We start from the raw sequence: 19,475 nt of genomic DNA on the forward strand, positions 1-19,475 counted from the left end.
GGGGGCTGCTCTTCTTGCTAAGGATCCCTTCCGCAGCTGCTGGCTCCTGTACCAGCTGCTACCCTGCAGCCGTTTCTTAGCCACATGAGGCCTCTGGAGAGGAGGGCAGTGCTGGGCTGGATTTCCCAGAGATGAATAATGGAGAAGCCTGATTGTGCAGTGGGGAAACTGGAGCTGGCGGCCTGGTGGCCGGCTGACATGGGCTGTAACCAGAGAAAGGCTGGGAGCCATATCCCTACCCTCAATTCTGTCTTTTCATTCTCTAATAGTGAAGGGAGGCTGGACTGTTCCCTACCATCCCCTCTCCCACCCCAACCCTCCAACCCAGGCTGTGTTCCCCGGGCCGGCAGGCCTATAGAATATGCTGCCCTAGACTCAGGCTGAGACTCCAGGAGTTTCCCTGCCCCTGGTTGCCTGTCCTCATGTCATGCCTTCCTTCCTGAGCCCAGGCTGGAGCTTGAAGGCAGGTCCTTCTATCTCTGATACCCCTCTGCCCTTGACCCCCTCAACACCCTGCCAGGCTCTTGCAGCAGGAAAATGAAGAGCTTCGCCGGCGCCTGGCCTCGGCCACTAGACGCACTGAGGCCCTGGAACGTGAGCTGGAAATCGGGCAGGACTGCCTGGAGCTGGAGCTGGGCCAGAGCCGCGAAGAGCTGGACAAGTTTAAGGATAAGTTCCGCAGGTGTGGGAATGAGAGGCCACACACACACACACACACACACACGTGGGAATGAGAGGCTGGCCAGACACACACACACACACACACACACACACACACACGGGAATGAGAGGACACACACACACACACACACACACACACACACACAGCCTCCCCCTTCATAGGAGGTTAGCTGGAAGATGCCTCAGAGATCATCTGATTCTGATTAGAAATTCTTGAGGGAGAATGACACATTCAAGATCCCCTATCAGAGAGACTGAACAGGGCCTGAAGGACAGGATCTTGACCCAGGGATGTGCCTTGTATTATCCATTTTCAGGCTGCAGAACAGCTACACGGCTTCCCAGCGGACCAACCAGGAGTTGGAAGACAAGCTGCACACCCTGGTAATCCATCCAGGAGGGCAGCTTGGTGGGCACTATGCTCATAGCATAGCAGGAGGCCAGGAATGGCCAGGGGAATGCCACTCTGCCCTGGGGCTTGGCGGTGGGGGAGATGGTGGGATGGGGCAGTGGTCGGGGGACCGCAGTGTGCTCTGCAAGTCAAGACTGTCTTAATGCTCACACTGTTTCTCTTCTTTCCTCGTCTTCCCCTTCATGCTGCCACCGTTGCTGCTGCACTCTCAGGCCTCTCTTAGCCACAGCTGGATTTTTGCAGTTGCGTCTGAGTTTGTGTGTCTTCTCCCTTGCCCTGGCCTCCTCTTCAGCTGAGATCTAGAATTGTGGACCCTGGCTATTACCCTCTGCCCCTTGAGTACACCCACTCCTTTCTCTTCCTTGTGTGAGGCCCGTTTAGTAGTCAGTGCCTCCCTTCCAGGAGAGAGCTGGGGAGCCTAACCTGCTCTGCCCTTGGCTCTGGCAGAGGTACTGATTGATGTCTCCACTGAACACCCAAAGCTGCTTGGCTGCAGTGGCAGCAAGCCCAGGCTGTGGGTGGGGAGGGGAGGCTGCAGATCCAGTCCCTGGGCTGGAGATCAGAAGGCTACTTTTGAGCCAGCAGCTTGCTCCCTGCTCAATGAGGTACCCCTGGCTGCCACCAAGCCCTGCTCCGTCTTCCCTCTCCTAGCCTGATGCTGCAAACAGCTGCACACGTAGGAGGCTTCAGCCCCCTGCAGTTACTGCCTTTGAGGTACCAGCTGCCTTGCCTGGTGCCTAGAGCCTCTGGAACCTCAGGGGATGGACAGCTCTTATACTGCCTGTGTCCTGGGCCCAGGTGGCAGGAGGTCATGCTAAGAAAGCCCCCACCCCACAGCCAGTCCAGAGAGCGGGAGAGATGCCCAGTCTCCTTCTGTCTGTCCATCGTTTGTCTCTGCTCTGTCTGCCTTGGCTGCCCTTGCACCTGTGTTTTCAGGATGGGAGGAGGTGGAGGGAGAGGAAGGGCTGGCTGGGGTTTGGGCTGGGTTAACCACAAGTCTGTGCCTCAGATCAAGAAGGCTGAGATGGATAGGAAGACGTTGGACTGGGAGATCGTGGAGCTGACCAACAAGCTGCTGGATGCCAAGAACACCATCAACAAGCTGGAAGAGCTCAACGTATGTGTGCTTCACTGCTTAGGCCTTCCCCACCTGGGGCTCGCTTTGTCCTGGGCCGGCCCTGCTCCCTTGGGAAGGGCTGAGCTGGGCTCTGAAGCAGCTCTGTCTATAGGAGCGGTACCGGCTGGACTGCAACCTGGCTGTGCAGCTTCTCAAGTGCAACAAGTCCCATTTCCGAAACCACAAGTTCGCCGATGTGAGTAGAACACACCTACTCCCTGCCCACGTAGACCATTCCGGCCACTGTAGGACTCCTCTAACCACAGTTTCTGCACCTCTGTCCTCCTGTTTTTTTTTTTTTTTGGAGACGGAGTTTCGCTCTTGTTACCCAGGCTGGAGTGCAATGGCGCGATCTCGGCTCACCGCAACCTCCGCCTCCTGGGCTTAGGCAATTCTCCTGCCTCAGCCTCCTGAGTAGCTGGGATTACAGGCACGCACTACCATGCCCAGCTAATTTTTTGTAGTTTTAGTAGAGACGGGGTTTCACCATGTTGACCAGGATGGTCTCAATCTCTTGACCTCGTGATCCACCCGCCTCGGCCTTGTCCTCCTGTTTTTAACTCCCCTTTCCACTTTGCCCTCCTCTTGCCTCCATGTCACCTCTCAAGCCAGTCAACTCTGCCACTGGTTGGTGTCCTGTGTACCATCAAGGGCCCATCACTAGTTCTAGGGGGCCTGCCCTGTTGCTTTCTGTAACAGAGACAGAGACAGAGGATCCCAGGCAGGAAGGAGAGGGTGGTCAGAGCTATCTGCTCAAAAAGTACTTAGAGAGGATTTGGCCCATCTGATAGTGTTACCTCAAGGTGTAAATGACCCCAGATCTTCAGGCCCAAGGTTGATTGGCCTGCAGAAGCAGAGGTGTTTCTAAGGCCACTGGTCTACACAGATTCTCCAAACTTAAGTATGGTTTGGACAGAAGCTGGGAGATGGAAGTTTGGGAACATGCAGGCATCGGCAGCAGATCTGGGTTTAAATCCTGGCCATTAATCAAAAGCTTCAAGTTATCTTCCCCTTGCTGGGCCTGTGTGTCTGTGAAGTGAGGGCATACACACTGGCATGCTCTAAGAACAGGAGGTAACAGAGTGCTGAGCACACAGGTACTTAAACGTGGGAGCCATTACTTTCGCCATGAGTCAAGTTGTCTTTGGCTGTGATCACTGATGTCTCTCTTTCCTGCTCTTTTACCTCAGCTGCCCTGTGAGCTACAGGACATGGTTCGGAAACACCTCCATAGTGGTCAGGAGGCCGCCAGCCCAGGTCCTGCCCCCAGCTTAGCCCCAGGGGCTGTGGTGCCTACCTCGGTCATTGCCCGAGTGTTAGAGAAGCCAGAGTCTCTGCTGCTGAATTCAGCCCAGTCAGGTAGCGCTGGGCGCCCCTTGGCTGAGGATGTCTTTGTGCATGTGGACATGAGTGAGGGTGTCCCAGGTGACCCAGCCAGTCCTCCAGCTCCTGGCAGCCCCACCCCCCAACCCAATGGAGAGTGCCACTCTCTGAGTAATGCTGGGGGCTCCCCGGAGGAAGAGCTGCCTCTACCAGCCTTTGAGAAGCTGAGCCCCTACCCAACCCCGTCTCCACCACACCCACTGTATCCTGGCCGCAGGGTAATAGAGTTCTCTGAGGATAAGGTTCGGATCCCCCGCAATAGCCCCCTGCCCAACTGCACTTACGCTACCCGCCAGGCCATTTCGCTGAGCCTGGTGGAGGAGGGGAGTGAGCGGGGCCGCCCTAGCCCAGTGCCCAGCACCCCTGCCTCAGCCCAGGCCTCACCCCACCACCAGCCCAGCCCAGCGCCCCCAGCACTCAGTGCCCCAGCCAGCTCAGCCAGCTCTGAAGAGGACCTGCTGGCCAGCTGGCAGCGGGCATTTGTGGACCGTACTCCGCCACCTGCTGCTGTGGCCCAGCGCACAGCCTTTGGACGTGATGCCCTCCCTGAGTTGCAGCGCCATTTTGCCCATAGCCCTGCTGACAGAGATGACATGGTCCAGGCACCTTCTCCCCAACCTGAAGAGAAGGAGCTTTTGCTACCCACAGAACCTGACTCTGGCTTTCCAAGGGAGGAGGAAGAAGAGCTGAACCTGCCCATCAGCCTTGAGGAAGAGCGCCAGAGTCTGCTGCCCATTAACAGTGGCACAGAGGAGGGGCCTGGCACTTCCCACACCGAAGGCAGGGCCTGGCCACTCCCCAGCTCCAGCCGCCCCCAGCGCAGCCCCAAGAGGATGGGGGTCCACCACCTGCACCGCAAGGACAGCCTGACCCAGGCCCAGGAGCAGGGCAACCTGCTCAACTAGGCCCCTGCCAGCCTTCCTGCCATTGCTGCACTGGGACTGCAAGGAGGCCCCACACCTTTTCAGCTCAGGGTCCCCAGTCCAAGCCCTTGACCTTGTCCCTATCCAGACCTGCACAGCTGCTTCCTGTGTGGGTGGGGTTGGGTGGTGGGCCACACCAGGCCTGTCAGCTGCGTTTACTAACCACAGCAGCTGGCCTCATGGTTTTCCCCTTTTCGTAGAATATTTATTCTCCAGAGGTAATGCGCAGTTCGGTCTCAACACCTTTCCTCCAATCAGCCCAACCCAGCCCAGACTGGTCTGTTGTGGGGAGCTGAGGCGTTTATCAGTATTCATCTTCCAACCTCCTGTCATAGTCACAAGCTTTGTTATTATTATTATTATTTTTGCGAGGGATGTTGCTGGAGTTACTAACCTCATTTCTGTTTCCTTTCCCCCAATCCTCCGCATGAGCTGTTGCCCTCAGGGGGCCTGGCACAGCTGGCCTCGGGGATGGGGGATGAGGGAGAGGACTGACTCAGGGCTCCCCTCAGCTGTTTCCTCCCTCCCTCTGGGAGGGTGGGGTTCAGGGGCCTCAAGCTGGGCTCTGGGTGAGGCCTGCCCCCCCTCCCCAACCTTGGCTCTAGACTGTTACTCCCAGCTTTGGGAAATTTTCACATTGATGACTATTTTAAAATCAAATAAAACTATTTTACTGGTATGGCCTAACTTGTCTTAATGACCTTCCCTCTCCCACCCATCTCCCTATTTGTGAGTATTCCCAGTTCTTTTTTTTTTTTTTTTTTTGAGAAGATGGCCACTACTGTCACAGCAAAGAGGGCTAGAGTATTCCCAGTTCTTTTCTCATCCTACTCTGCTACTGACTCCCCCTCGCCCCACTCTGCCTAGGGTTTCCCTCGGCACAGAGCATCAGGGCGAGGGGGCACCTTAAGTAACCTTAGTAGGGTCTCTGAGTCATCCCTCGGAGGCAGGAACCAGATCTTTATGGTGCTTGTGTAATGTGTTGCCCCAGAGGCCAGGGTCTTAGGCTTCGGGCCTGGCCTGTTTTGAGTCTGGACCCGTGCATGCAGCCTGGAACTTGGGCTGTGGGATGCTACTGCTCCCTAGTGGTGCTTAGTGGTAGTTCCAGCTCCTCCCCTACTGCCGGCCCCCAGTGACTACAGCCACACGCCAGGTTGTGGAGTTCATAAAATCTTTTCCGAGCCAGCGGGTTGCAGTCAGAGCTGCCAAATTCAAAGGTATTGCCCTGGGTTTAAGTGCCCCCCCCCAAGGTTGTTGCTCAGTCACAGCTTCCAGAGCTTCCTTCCCACCACACTGCCAGGAACTGCCAGAGCCCCATAAAGCCCCTGACCCCAGTTTCCTCCCAAGCCCCAGGGCCCGATATCTAGGGCAAGGTGCTCAGGACATAGACAAGCGAAATGGCGTGCCGAAGCCCAGTGGAGAGTCACATCTCGGTCTCAGCCAACAGACTGTCCCCTAGTCCTGACGTCATTAGCACCATCTTAGAGCTGGGATCTGTAGAAGGGCAGAGGGGTATTCAGACCGCCATTCCTTCCTCCACTGGGGACCACAAATAAGTGAGAGACGAAGTTTGCCACACCCACTCTCCCTTGTCCCGAGCCTCTTCCAGACCTGGCTCTGATCACCCCTCTGGGTTCTTACCGCTGGGGCACATCCAGGAGCTGCTGCCCCTCTGGTGGGCAGCAGGCTCCCGCCCTCTCTCCCATTCCTGGGTGTCGCCAGCCCCTCCTGCCACTTCCTCCTCCTCCTCTCCCTCAGAGAGGAGGTCACAGATCTGTTGTTGCAGCTCTGGGCTAATGCTGTTCTCAGCCAACACCAGGCTCCGTAAAGCTGTGGGGTAATTTTCTACCATGTCCAGCAGGGTCTGAGGTGGGGAAGAATATGGAAAAGGATGAACGCAGTTAAGGCAGGTCCTCGGACCCCAACCTGCCACCCCTTAGGTATGTCAGCAGACAATGTAGGCTAACCTCCACCCCATCCCCTGGCCGTTCCCAAACATGATGACTTCCCACCTGGGCTGACTGGTTGGTGAGCCCCGTGCCCTCCAAGTCTAGGACCTCTAGGGTACGGCTGGAGGCCACAGCTACAGCCAGCATTCCTGCCACATGGTCACCTGGGGAGACAACACACATGCACACATTCATATGCATTTACGCACATGCCTGCTAATCCTTACAGATAGCTTCCCCATTGCCTTAACAACTTTAGATACTAACCCCTGGCCAGGAAACATGGACAACTGGTGGTGGTCAGGAAGGGATCATTGTGATTGGTGAGTGAAAGGCATGAAGCAAGTTAGGGCTGGGTGGTGACTGATGCTTCGATCTACTTGTTGGTCACCTGGTCCTCCACAAAGCTACCTCCTTGATTCCTGGGGGCTCTCCTTTCTCTTCCCTCTCCCAGTGTAGGGGTTGCCATACCAACTGATGGGGCATGAGGCAGTGAGAACCCAAGGGGGTGTTCTTGAGCCTCACCCAGGGGGTTGTAATCCAGATTGAGGACGCGGACCTGGGAGCTGTGGGCCACGGCAATGGCGAGGCGGCTCCAGCCCTTAGGGGTGATGCCAGGATTGGCACTCAGCGTTAGCTCCTTCAAGCCTGGGCAGCATCATAGCAAGAAACCAAAATAGGGAGGGTTAAGCCCTCCTCAAGCCCTTCCCTACCGTCCCTGTGTCCCTGTGTCTTAGTGGCTGGGCACTGCCTCACCTCCCATAGCGTTCCAGAGCATTAAGGAGACCCATGCCTCCCCTGCCTGCCCCAGCCTGCCTGGATTCCTGAGTTTCCATGCCACCCCGTGTCCTGCCCCTTCCTGAGAGGATTAGAAAGACATTCTCACCCACATCATCAGAGCTCTCGGCTCTGGGCCACACCCCCTTCTCTCTGCATTTCCATGTTCATCACTGCCACACTAGCCCAAGCCCTGAGCAGGGCCCTGCTCACCAGATTTGGCCCCATCTGGGGGCAGGAGGCCACAGATGAGGTTGATGGCTTCATCACCCAGCATGCAGTCCCCCAGGTCCAGAGCCACGAGGGCAGGGTGGAGGGCCAGGGCTGGGTTCAGCAAGGCCAGCCCCGCATCTGTCAGGGGGCTCCCATGCAGGCTGGAGGGGAGTGAGAGAGCAGGATTACTGCAGGCTTCAGCCCAACCTACACGGGGAAGGGCACTTTCACTTCTGTCAGCCCTAGGGATGGGGAGGGCACTCAGTCACAGCACTTGAGAGGCCCGGAAAAGGAGAAGGAAAGTTCTAGATTCTCAGGAAATACAAGTAGAAGGAGAATTCGGTTTGGTTTTCTGGGGCAGGGACTGGGATCCAGGACATTGCACAGGGAGAGGCAGAGAAGGGGTGGGTGGGTGGTGGACTGGAATTCTGCAGTGGGCAGGGCTCTCATCCCCATGGGCGGATTCCCTCTTGGGAACCTAAGAGCTGCCCCAGAGAAGTAAATGCAGGTAATTAGGTGGGGAGGTACGGCCCCTACCTCATGTCAGGAAGGGGTGGGAATCCCACCTCGGGTGGGGTCGCGCGTGCAAATTCCAAGCGTCTGCTTGGAGGGTGTTGTGAAGCCATGCGCCGAGGCACGGAGTGTGTGCATAAGGTATGTGAAGGTAGGATGGTACTGGAAGGAGTGTGGAGAAACAGGAGGTGGCAGGGGAGTGCATGGAGGGGTGCAGTGCCCGGGACCCCCTTGCGAGGGGGCGCACTCACAAGAGGGACTGGATGGAGCGGTTGGTCCGCAGAGCCTCGGCCAGTTGCTTGATGCGACTGGGGCTAGACACGACGCCCAGGTTAAGGTTGAGCTGCGCCAAGGACGTGGCCCCGGCCAGGGCCCGGCAGATGCGGCCGAAGTCGCGGTCGCAGAGGCGGCAGCCGCGCAGTGAGAGCAGGCGCACGGCGTTGTCGCGCAGGCCGCGGCAGATGTCCCGCACCTCGGCTCCGGACAGCGGCTCCCCCGAAATCTGAATGGAGCTGGGCAGCATCGTGCCCTCGGCTGGGCCGCTGGGGCCGGCGCCTGGGCGGAGGTTGGCGGGGTCGCGGGCAGGGCCGGGGATAGGGCCGGGGTCAGGGTCCCGGCCGGGGTCGCGGGCGGAGCGGGACTCGGGGCGGAGGCGGAGGCTGTGGCAGAGGCGGAGGCTGCGGCGCTGGCGAAGAGCGATCGGGACGGAGCCGGAGCCGACCCGAGGTGCGGAGGCGTCCAGGGCGCTGGTCGGGCTGAGGTGGGGCCGTGCTGGGGCGGGGGCGGCCCGAACGGTCAGTGTCTGGGCGTTGGGCCGGGCGCGCGTTTCAGGGGCCGGCAGACGTTGCTCCGCGCTCGTCCTTGTCGCTCGCGGTCCTGGCGGCAGCGGCTCAGGGCCTTCGGCTTACCGGTCCCGGCTGGGAGGCCGTACCCTCTCCCTCCCTGTCTGCCGCCCGGCTCCCCCGACCACCCCGCGGGCCTGGCCGCACGGCTGGCAGAGAGAGCCCCAGGCGGGCGGCGGGCGGCAGCTAAGGCTCCGGCTCCAGCGCGCGAGCGGGCGGCGGGTTTCCATGGCAACGGCCGCGTCACCGCCGCTCGCCCCGCCCCCTGCCCGGCCACGGCCACGGCCACGCCGGCCCACGCGCCCACGGGGCGGTTCGGGGCAGGGAGCTGGGAGCGATAGGCCGCTCTCCCCTTGGTAGTGGGGTCAGCCAGCTGGCAGAAGGAAGGCGGCAGGGCTGAGGCCTGGGACGGGCAGGGTGGGGAGGGCTGACGGGGAGCGGAATGAAGGCACGCCACGTGGAGATGGTGTTGGACAGTTACCACTTTTTCTGCCCATTCTCCAGTCCTTCCCGGTTCCTAAGGTCCAAACCCTCGCCACGATCCAGGACCCTGTTCCCTTCGTATTTGGAAGGCCCCAAGGCACTTTCATACGCACCTCGCCCCACCTCGCCCCCGTGACGCGAGGCGCAGCGTGAGTGGGGATCCCGGCCCACGGGGACTTCCCCGCTTGCTCCTCGCCAAAATGGCGGCCTCACCAGGACGGCCCCAGGGGCCACGGCTGGGCAGAGCCAGCCGGAGTTGCTGGGGACAAGAGAACCCCAGAGGGTCCCTAGGGCAGGGGAGCCTGATAGATGCAAGGTCCTGGTGCCACACCTTCTCCAGGTGCGCAGAGCACTGTTGACGTCTGAGGGTGTGTCCATGCCGCGAGACTGGGGTAGCCAATACAAAGGAGGGGCCAGGGCCAGGGCCCTGGAGCAGCGGTGAGGACGTGAAGGCGGCTGGGCCACACGGCACGGTACAGGAAGCGCTGTGACAACTTTGTCCACTGGCCAGGGTGGTGGGGGCCTAGTTTGTGTTAATACAGGACAGATAAAGGGCGGCACCTCTTTCTGTTAGTCCCTTTGTTAGGAGCGTTAGATGCTGCTGACCCAGATTTACTAGGAGAGGATTCTTTTCCATAAAACGTAATATTCAATGTAGTGAAGGGAGGTCAAAGGCCCTATTCCCTCTTAGCCACCTGAATTAACTTACTAAGCAGAGCAGATAAAAGACGTGGTGGTGGTGGGGTGGCGCTGTTAGGAGTGATGGTTGGTTTTAAGAGGAAAGACAGAAAAACCGAAAGGAGCTGGTTCCATTACCACCAGGGCAAAGCCAAGTTTGGCTTCAATTATGAGCTCCACAGAAAAATTATGCCCACAGTGCCCAGCTGCGAAAGATTCTCCTTGTTTTGACACAGGGTTTAAGTCGGGATGTTTTGTCCAATTGTCACTGCTTCATTGGTTTCCCAAGAGTGCAGCCGAATGCAGACTCAAGCTGGGTACACTTTCAATCAGGCTTATGGTTTTTGTGCTTGATGCCTCCCTGCCCCTTCATGGGTCAGGTGTCCCCTGCCCTCAGGGGCAGGTTCCATATTCAATCACTGCCTTCTCTGTAGTCTGGCCTGTCCCACCTTTATCCTGCTGGTTGAGGATATGAAGGGAACATATAACATTACCATGGCTGACAGAGCAGGAAAGCATAGAGGAAGTAGGGTAACAGGGAGGACCACTGGATCAGCGCTGCAGTTCCAGACTTCAATCAGCATTTTAATTACCAAGTCTATATTTAGCAAGACAATGTGGGAGAGATAAAGAGGAAGGAAGGGGTAGGTGGTGAGGGGGTCTCAGAGGAGCTGACCCACTTTCTGCACCGGCTGCAGAGCCTTGCAGTCCTGGCCAGGAGTTCCTCACCTTGTGCCCTTCAGAAGTGCCAACAGGCATCAAGGAGGTACTTAAGCAGCTACAGCTCAGTGGCAGCTGCAGACCCCATCTGAGAGACATCAGGACTGTCCTTTAGTCTTCCTCCTCTCTGCAGCTGTGGTAGAGAGGACTGGCCAAGAATTTCAGGTGGGGTCAGTGTGACTGCAGGGTCACAGCAATAGCCTTGGCTGTGGCATTGAGCATGGTGGTGGGAAGCCGAGCAGCAGGGATCATGGCAGGGATGTCTCTGGGGACCCTCTGAATGGGTGGGATGTTGGGGCCCTCCAGTGTGTCCAGGATCCCTGAAAGGAAGATGGAAGGTGAGTGAGGGTCAGATGGGGCCAGGCCACTGGACATCATATCCTGCCTTTTGCCCTAGACAGCTGCTTTCCCATTCTCCCCCACCCAGGCCTTCCTGCCACTTACCCTCTACCACTTTGTGGTAGGCAAAATGCAGATAGAGCAGGAAGAGCATGTGTAGAGCGGCCAGGGTGCCACAGAGGAGCAGCCGCTGTGTGGGGCCCACGGTCCGAGACACCAACACTGCTACCTAGGGACACGAAAATATAGCTCAAAGGGCCTGGCTCCAAAGTGAGAAGTGGGTACAAGACAACCCCACCCAGGGCAGAACCTTCTTTGAGCCCCTCCCTCCTATTTAGGGCTCTTTGTGAGATGGACCGCTCCAGGCTGTCTTCCCCAGCTCCCTGGGAGGACAGCCCACCCCTGGAAGCCTCTTGCCCAGCTTACCATGCGCATTGTGGACAGCCCACCCACCAACAGCCAGAAGAGGTAGAAGAGGGCATGGAGGTGGATGTTATAGGTGATGAACAGGACAATGCAGTGCCCAAAGAGGCCATAGCCCTGGGAAGGAGGACAGTGGAAAGGAAAATCACTCAGGTTGGACTGGTTCTGACCCCTCATAGGGAGCCTGGGAAACAGATGGTCCATTGGCCCACTCCACCCATTCCAGGCTCTGGGGCCCCAGGACAGATGCAGACCAAGGCCTGGCTACTCTTTTTAACATCACCCTTGCCTACCACCATGCCAGGCTCCTTACCAGCAGTGCCAGCATCTGCAGCATGGTGATCTGGGCGTTGCACAGGTAGGCGAGGAAGTAAATGAAGGATGAGACGCCCAGCCAGTAGCCGAAGCAGGTGCCAATGGCTGTGCCCATCAGGGTGCCCTCCCGCTGTGGGGTGAAGGCTCTACTTAGTCCTAGGAGGCTTCTGAGCTCAGCCTCACCTAGGGTCTTCCACAGGGGCTGTTCCTATCTCATGTCACCATTGTGTCCTCAGGCAGCTTTCAACCTACTTCAGCCACCCCCCCACCCAAAGTCCTCTGTCCTGCTTACGATAATAGTGTCAGATGTCTTCATCCCGTGGAGTAGGATGGCAACCAGTGTGAAGACCAGCATGAGAGGTCCATAGAGTTCACCTGCAATTTTCTGTCAATATACCAACTCATTCAGGCTGGAGGGTACAATGGCTTGTGTGTTTATACCTTCCCAGGCTCTGCCTGGTGGTCCCACCCTCTGCCCTGGTGCCTCCCCTGGCTCTCCAGACATGCCACCCTCTATTCACCTGGGGGAAGTTGACCATCTTGATAGGGATCATGGACTCCAGGAGCCTGAGAGAGGAGAGGAGAGATGAAAGCAGAGGCAGCACTAGGCCATGAGGTTCTGGAGGGCGAGGCCTGAATGTTACTCATCTCTAACTCCAGGGATTGGGGCCTGGCCTAGAGGACATGTTGGATGACAGGGGAGAACAGGGTAGTAAAGATATACAGGGAATGAGGGAACCATTTCCTTGCTCCTAAAATTACTTCCAGGAAGGTTAACCCTCTGAAACTTAGCTGACTGAAACAGCAGCTATGTGGAGAACTCAGCCCTGCTAGGCCTTCAGAGAGGGCCTGACCATGTATCTGTCTCCCCGTCTCCCCTTGAAAAGACAGGCAGACCTCAGCAGAGAGTACCCAGAATTCAAGGCTGTAATGGGGAAGCCCTGGGAAAGGTCTAGTCAGCTAGATGGAAGGTTTAGAATGAAAGGTGTTACTGAGGGAACAGTAAGAGTGCCTCCAGGCACTGTCGAGCATTTTCTTGAAAAACATATGTGAAGTGGTAAGAAAATTCAGTCACCGTTCCCCCCACAACCCCACCAAGTGGCTAGCTCTTAATCATACCTTGGATTTTACCTAGATTTTACTTCCTTTGGGAAACCTGTCCTGTCCCACCCACCAACCTGCTATGGCTCACATATCGCTCCCGTGTGCCCCATCATAGCATGAGGACTGTACTGTGATTGCACTCAAGAGCAAGGCTCCCATCCCTCTTCACCACTGAACCAGATACAATTAGCATAGGGTCTGCAACAGAGCAAATGCTTAATAAATACTTGCTGAGTGGTCCTGGGTGTTTGCTTAGCACTGATTAAAGGATGAACAACAACAAATAAAACAAGCCAGGATTAAATCTAGTTCTTGAAAAGTCACTCAAAAACTATGCCCTGATATTCTGGTTCAGAGACTGTTCTGGTGCTGGGAATAAAAAGATAAACAAGATAGAGCCTGCTCTGGGGGGAAAATTCCAGGAATAAGAAAGGATAGCAGTGCTGAAGTGCTGTCTGTTGGAGGCAAGTGCAGAGTTCTATAGGAACACCAGGAGAGAACAAACTGGGGATGGGATTGAGGAATGTGGAACAGGGGAAGTGACATCTGAGGTAGGTTTTGAGGGAAGATGAGTAGTCGGCTAGATGGAAATGAGGAGGAAGGCGGTGTGTTATGATTATTTGTGTTCAGTGACAGGTGCAGTGATGAGAGGTGATGAGGTCACAAAGAGGGGGAGCCCACTAGAGCACAGGGCTTGAAATCTGATTGTAGAGTGCATGAAGGAGTAGGTGTTAAGAGGGAAGCTTCTTCAAGAGAAGGCTCCTCACCTGCTTCGCACCTGGGCAGGCTCCACATCAAAGTAGGGTCTCAGGATGTCGATGTTGGCATACAAGCTGAAGGCCCTGGAGGCTTGTCTCTTCCCAGCCTGCCACATCTGAAGGAAGATGGGCACAGGTATTGTGGAACTCTTGGCATTAGACCCTGTTGCCTATTTTCCATTTGATTTCTACCAGGACAACCTGGGGCAAACATCACCAATACCAACTCCAGAACATGGGACATACCTAGGTTTACTTTTCCACCTGCAGGGATCCCATCTTGCTTACCTGATCAGCCACCTGCCGGCTCAGCTGTCCCTTAAAGCCCTTCATGCCCAGGAACTCTCCATCCTCTTCTTCAGCAGCAGCCGCATCAGCGTCTACTTCTTCCTCGCGCAGGCGCTGATGCAGTTCACCCATATCCTCGAAGCTAGAGCCTGAGGTATCATCCATGTTCTCCATGTCAATCACAGCTGAGCCTCCGCCCTGTTAAGACAATGGCTCCTAGAGTGCAGGACTTTTCTGTTCCATCCATTAAGTCCTCTGCTCATCCCAGGGCTTAGGGCTTTGTTCTTCCACTGCTGAGGATACGGCTTGGAATCACTACAGATCATGCCACTCCATTCCCCCTCATTTGCTCTCAGAACGCTTGATTTATAGCCTTGACTATCTTTTCTAGCCTGGGAAACCTACTAGTCTTCCATTCAAGTCTCTCTCCTACCTTATCTATCAAAGACTAAAAGGTTGAAAAAGTATCCATTTCTTTCCAAAGCCTCAAACAAAACTATGACCACAGTATGTTTTCAGTGAGTGCCAGTGAATCCCACCCAACCCCACTCTATGCCTGACCCCGACTAACCTCCTAACTTGTTCCAAGAATACGTTCTTCCTAACGCCTCGGGCGGGCCCAGAGACCCGAGATCCTCAGGCTAGAGTAGTAGACTAGTCTGGCCCTTTCAGTTTGTGTGCAAGGCCCAAAGAAGGCAGTTTTGCAAATGGAGCGAACTTCCAGGCCCCGAGGGAGAATCCCCAGGACACTTCTGGACATCGCCGGCCCTCGGGTTGCTGACATCTGGTGCCTTGGGGCCATTACCTGGATGTTTTCTTCGAACCCTCCCCATTCCGGGCCAGCTCCGTTTCGGGCGCCGCCGGCCGGCGCCGCTGTAGTTGCCATGTCCCTTGAGGGCTCCCGTCCTGAAGCCCACGCTAGCCCCGCGCTCGGAGGAGTGTGCGAGATGGGAGTTCCAGGAAAGGAGAGGTCCCGTGTCGAGGAGAGGTGGGATCAGCCGGAACACAAAAAGGAGAAACCCGGATGTTTGGACAAAATCAACTTCCGGAAGTTGGGGACGTGGATGGAGGCGGAGGACAGTATCGCGATATTTAAGATTCCAGGAGGCGGTGCGTTGCCACGGAGATGGAGCTGTGCTGCTAGAACGCACGCGCCAGCTAGAGCCTCTAGTCTTCTGGGGAGATTGAACATGGCGGCTGCTCAAGCAGTGGAAGAAATGCGGAGCCGCGTGGTTCTAGGGGAGTTTGGAGTTCGCAATGTAAGACTTGTGGCATTGAGCTCAGGCGGGAAGAATGACAGCGGAACAGGGATGGGTCTTAGGATTGGCGTGGGGGAAGCCATAGGCTCACTCTCCCTTCGTGGACAAACTCATCCCTTTGCTCTAGGTCCATACCACTGACTTTCCCGGTAACTATTCCGGTTATGATGATGCCTGGGACCAGGAACGCTTCGAGAAGGTGAGTGGGGCCGGAGTTGTCCGGGGAGGGTTATGAGGGCCAGACCCTGTGATCTGAGCAGCCTGTGTCTGTCTCAGAAGCTGCTCTTGGGGGTCGCTCAGTTTGTAACTTTGTTGAGCATTGTGGTAGACGCTCCGTTTACAGGCCAAGTTAGACACGGTTTCTACCCAGTTCTGCAAACAAGATGTTCAGTCTTGTTGAGGAATGGTGGTATAAACAAGTGAATCTAGTGTAATATGGTAAAGGTGGTTGATAGCTATGAAGATGGCAGGATTGGTGTGGGGAGCATTATGCTGAGACCAGGAAGAGGGACCCAGAGGTACTTAACATTTCTTGAGGAGGGAACATCTGAATTGAGCTTCGAACGGTAAGTAAAGAACAGGAGTTAAATTAGGAAGGCTTTGAGTTTCAAGTCAGTGAAGTTGAGGATATACAGGTTTTGTGTGTATTTAGTCTATTTAGTCTATTACTGTTTCACTTAGCTTAAAATAAGGATTAAAATTGCATTTAAATAGATCACTGAATGTTACTGTTTATGCAACTGAACTTTGTGTGCAGCTTATAAGCATGATCTATAAATCTGTGCTTGGGAAAATTTTACTTTTTTTAACCTGCTGATACAAGGAATAAAGTATGAACAATGAAAAAGGTTAATGCTTTTTCATCAAAAAAATTATGGTGTGAAGTGTGCTCCGGGAATGTCCAAGCAGTTCTGACACTAGTGGTAGGCAAGATTGAAGTGTGTCTTGGGCACTGTTGATGATAGGGAGCTTGAATAGTTAAGCAGACATGATTAGATTTGCAACCTTGATAGCTGGGAGGGAATGAGTTTGAAGAGGATCATATGGAGCAGGCAGATCTGTTGTAAGTGAAGCTGAGGTTAAACTAAGACTGATGGTAGAAATAGAGCAAAGGAAGAATAGGTAAATTTGTGATTGCTTTGGTAAAGGCTGTTGGGATAGCATAAAAGGACGTTTTGGCTTGGGAACTGCTTTGATGCATTGGGTCTGGGGAACAGGAATGATGATGCATTCTTTCCTGCATATGGAGAAATCTAGCAGGCTAGAAGACTGCATGTTTGAAATGAGATCAGAAGGGAAATAAAATTTTGGGAGTTGTCAGCACAAATAGTTGCTAAAACCGTTAGTGTGGTTAAGGTCACCTGGGAGAGAGACAAGAACCTGGTAGATTTTAGAGATGGGCGGAAGTTGTTGATCATCAGAGAAGGAAGAATGGAGCTCAGAATCAAACCAGGAGAATAGTTCAAAAAAGGAGGGGATTTTTTTTTTTTTTTTTGGAGATGGAGTCTCTGTCGCCCAGGCTGGAGTGCAGTGGCAGGATCTCGGCTCACTGCAACCTCTGCCTCCTGGGTTCAGGCAGCTCTCCTGCCTCAGCCTCCTGAGTAGCTGGGATTACAGGTGCACACCACCATGGCCGGCTAGTTTTTTGTATTTCTAGTAAAGATGAGGTTTCACCATGCCAGTCTCGAACTCCTGACCTTGTGATCCACCCGCCTTGGCCTTCCAAAGTGCTGGGATTACAGGCATGAGCCATTGCGCCCATCCAGGAGGGGATTTTTTAATCAATGCCAGGCGTAACAGAAGTCTAGTAAGAGGACTGTCTAGTGTCAGCATGACTAAGCCATGTGGTGGGTTTCTTTTCTTTAGTAGAATATCTTCTGTGGATGGTTTGGTTGGGAGCCATATTAGATAGGGTTTTAATGAATGGAAGACAAAAATGGAGACTTTTCATGAAACTAAAGCAAGCACTGGGCGAGAAAGAACATTTAATAAGGGACATCTGGGCAAAGGGTGGTTTTTGGATGAGTGGATAATACTTGGAATCATCTGAGGGGGAGGTATAAAGAGCTATTACAAAGAGAGCAGCTTCACTTAATGTTTTTCCTGTCCCTCTAGAATTTCCGTGTGGATGTGGTACACATGGATGAAAACTCACTGGAGTTTGACATGGTGGGAATTGATGCAGCCATTGCCAATGCTTTTCGACGAATTCTATTAGCTGAGGTATTGGCAGGCATGGTGACAAGGTTGGATTTGCTTTGGGAACTGCACTGACACTTGGAGTGTTACTTGTCAGGCTGTCCTTCCCTTCTTATTTTTCCTGGAGTTTTCCTGGCTAAGGATTTTATCTTCTCCTTCTTTGTAAATTTCTCATTACATTCTAGGAAGAGAGCTAGCTACCTACCTCTGGAGGTTGGAGTTTGTGGGGATAGGTAAGGGGTCTATTGGGTTTTTGCCGATAAGTGATTCTTTTTCCTTGGGCAGGTGCCAACTATGGCTGTGGAGAAGGTCCTGGTGTACAACAACACATCCATTGTTCAGGATGAGATCCTTGCTCACCGTCTGGGGCTCATTCCCATTCTTGCTGATCCCCGTCTTTTTGAGTATCGGAACCAAGGTGAGAAAATGAAATTTTGGGAGAAGTGGACTGTCTGGGTTTAAATCCTGGTTGACTATGACATTGGGTAAGTACATCAGTGTTTTTCATCTGTGAGAACACTTGCCCTGTCTTCCCAAGCTTGCCAAGATAATTAAATGGGAAACATGTAAAGCATTCAGCATAGTGCTGGCACTCAGATATTTACTAGTTCTTAAGAGCTCCCTCCGTTGGTGCAGGAGACGAAGAAGGCACAGAGATAGACACTCTACAGTTTCGTCTTCAAGTCAGATGTACTCGGAACCCTCATGCTGCTAAAGATTCCTCTGACCCCAACGAACTGTACACGAACCACAAAGGTAAGTAGTGGTAGAGCGAGGAAGAGCCACCTCTGGGTGGCTGCTAGTTTTAAGGACTGAGACGTTCTGACACGTTTTTCCTGCAGTGTATACTAGGCATATGACATGGATCCCCCTGGGGAACCAGGCTGATCTCTTCCCAGAGGGCACTATCCGACCAGTGCATGATGATATCCTCATCGCTCAGCTACGGCCTGGCCAGGAAATTGACCTGCTAATGCACTGTGTCAAGGGCATTGGTGAGAACCCTGTGGGCCTTCCTGGGAAGGGCAGTGGGGCCAACGGACTAAGGAACTCAGCCGAGATATTCCCGGTAGATAGAAAGCCAACAGGATTATGTTTTTTGCTGTAAGTAGCTTAGGAAGAATGAAGAAGGGTTTCCTATAGGCAGATTTTCCTTCTTCCCCTCCAGGCAAAGACCATGCCAAGTTTTCACCAGTGGCAACAGCCAGTTACAGGCTCCTGCCAGACATCACCCTGCTTGAGCCTGTGGAAGGGGAGGCAGCTGAGGAGTTGAGCAGGTGCTTCTCACCTGGTGTTATTGAGGTGCAGGAAGTCCAAGGTATAGTATTTGGGATGCTGTTCAGGTAAGGACACAAAGCGTATTATCTTTGAAGGTGACAAATAAGAACTGTGGGCTCCTAAAAGTGTAACATGGTTTGCTGCTACCAAGTGGCAAATTAGAAAAAAGAATCAAAAAACATGGTTTGTTCTCATTAGGTAAAAAGGTAGCCAGAGTTGCCAATCCCCGGCTGGATACCTTCAGCAGAGAAATCTTCCGGAATGAGAAACTAAAGAAGGCTGTGAGGCTTGCCCGGGTTCGAGATCATTATATCTGTGAGTATGAATTGGTGAGATGGGTGGGCAATGCTCTTTGGTGCTGCAGCTTCCTTCCAGTCTAATTGTAAAGTTTATGAATAACAGGGGCTTCCTACAGGCAAGCCCTGCCCAGGCTAAAGTGTCTCTTTGGTCCCCAGTCTCTGTTGAGTCAACAGGAGTGTTGCCACCAGACGTGTTGGTGAGTGAAGCCATCAAAGTACTGATGGGGAAGTGCCGGCGCTTCTTGGATGAGCTAGATGCTGTTCAGATGGACTGAGCTTGGATGCTCCTGAAGCAAGCTGAAGCTTTGGGTTCTGATGGACCTACCCTACAGGACTGCTGTACAGAGAGCCCAGTGTGACTCGGGATCCTGAGTTTTCTGGGACAATTCTAGCTTTATTTTTAATCAATACATTTTGTTAAATGTGCCATAGAATGAGACTTTTAGGCCTTTATAAGGCCTTAGATGTAAATAAACTTATGTCCAAACAAAAACTTTTTGAGACTATTTTTTTTTTTTTTTT

The 19,475-nt window shown here is 54.1% G+C and overlaps 4 protein-coding genes across 21 annotated transcripts in view; 2 read left to right on the forward strand and 2 right to left on the reverse strand.

Annotated features, from left to right (window-relative positions):
• The window catches only part of TJAP1 (tight junction associated protein 1), a 29,010-nt gene extending 23,807 nt beyond the window's left edge, over positions 1-5,203 (forward strand). For 10 of the 11 annotated variants that reach the window (XM_037745328.1, XM_037745336.1, XM_037745327.1 and 7 more), the window contains 6 exons: positions 521-682; positions 999-1,065; positions 1,306-1,335; positions 2,103-2,210; positions 2,323-2,406; positions 3,401-5,203. In XM_037745328.1, the coding sequence (XP_037601256.1) occupies positions 521-682; positions 999-1,065; positions 1,306-1,335; positions 2,103-2,210; positions 2,323-2,406; positions 3,401-4,498 (1,549 nt within the window). In that variant the 3' untranslated portion in view covers positions 4,499-5,203. The remainder of the gene's footprint in view (positions 1-520; positions 683-998; positions 1,066-1,305; positions 1,336-2,102; positions 2,211-2,322; positions 2,407-3,400) is intronic. The other variant, XM_037745337.1, reaches the window with a different exon arrangement.
• A 467-nt stretch (positions 5,204-5,670) lies between these two features.
• On the reverse strand, positions 5,671-9,041 carry LRRC73 (leucine rich repeat containing 73). The gene is made up of 6 exons (XM_017547386.2): positions 8,220-9,041; positions 7,456-7,616; positions 6,991-7,113; positions 6,529-6,629; positions 6,158-6,380; positions 5,671-6,010 (listed from the first exon to the last, which is right to left on the reverse strand). Exons 1-6 carry the CDS (start codon positions 8,489-8,491, stop codon positions 5,940-5,942), a joined length of 951 nt encoding a protein of 316 aa, XP_017402875.1. The 5' UTR covers positions 8,492-9,041; the 3' UTR covers positions 5,671-5,939.
• A 1,482-nt stretch (positions 9,042-10,523) lies between these two features.
• YIPF3 (Yip1 domain family member 3) lies at positions 10,524-14,984 on the reverse strand. 4 transcript variants are annotated; one of them, XM_017547382.2, is made up of 9 exons: positions 14,724-14,984; positions 13,919-14,116; positions 13,640-13,746; positions 12,290-12,335; positions 12,061-12,153; positions 11,767-11,898; positions 11,457-11,570; positions 11,136-11,259; positions 10,530-11,011 (listed from the first exon to the last, which is right to left on the reverse strand). In XM_017547382.2, exons 1-9 carry the CDS (start codon positions 14,802-14,804, stop codon positions 10,863-10,865), a joined length of 1,044 nt encoding a protein of 347 aa, XP_017402871.1. In that variant the 5' UTR covers positions 14,805-14,984; the 3' UTR covers positions 10,530-10,862. The 4 variants fall into 4 exon arrangements, with proteins under 4 accessions (XP_017402874.1, XP_017402871.1, XP_017402872.1 ...); XM_017547383.2 differs by having other exon boundaries at positions 13,919-14,208; positions 14,724-14,977; XM_017547384.2 differs by having other exon boundaries at positions 13,919-14,211; positions 14,724-14,965.
• A 40-nt stretch (positions 14,985-15,024) lies between these two features.
• Positions 15,025-19,475, forward strand: part of POLR1C (RNA polymerase I and III subunit C) — a 43,028-nt gene continuing 38,577 nt past the window's right edge. For 2 of the 5 annotated variants that reach the window (XM_037745338.1, XM_017547381.2), the window contains exons 1-8: positions 15,026-15,177; positions 15,305-15,376; positions 17,293-17,400; positions 17,662-17,794; positions 18,013-18,132; positions 18,219-18,371; positions 18,545-18,694; positions 18,853-18,969. In XM_037745338.1, coding sequence (XP_037601266.1) covers positions 15,109-15,177; positions 15,305-15,376; positions 17,293-17,400; positions 17,662-17,794; positions 18,013-18,132; positions 18,219-18,371; positions 18,545-18,694; positions 18,853-18,969 — 922 coding nt within the window. In that variant the 5' untranslated portion in view covers positions 15,026-15,108. Of the gene's footprint in view, positions 15,178-15,304; positions 15,377-17,292; positions 17,401-17,661; positions 17,795-18,012; positions 18,133-18,218; positions 18,372-18,544; positions 18,695-18,852; positions 18,970-19,109; positions 19,447-19,475 lie in introns of those variants that run through there. The other 3 variants (XM_017547377.2, XM_017547380.2, XM_017547378.2) reach the window with 3 other exon arrangements.

The sequence above is a fragment of the Cebus imitator genome, unplaced genomic scaffold (assembly GCF_001604975.1).
Source record: "Cebus imitator isolate Cc_AM_T3 unplaced genomic scaffold, Cebus_imitator-1.0 Scaffold197, whole genome shotgun sequence".
In the NCBI taxonomy this organism is placed as follows: Eukaryota; Metazoa; Chordata; class Mammalia; order Primates; family Cebidae; genus Cebus; species Cebus imitator.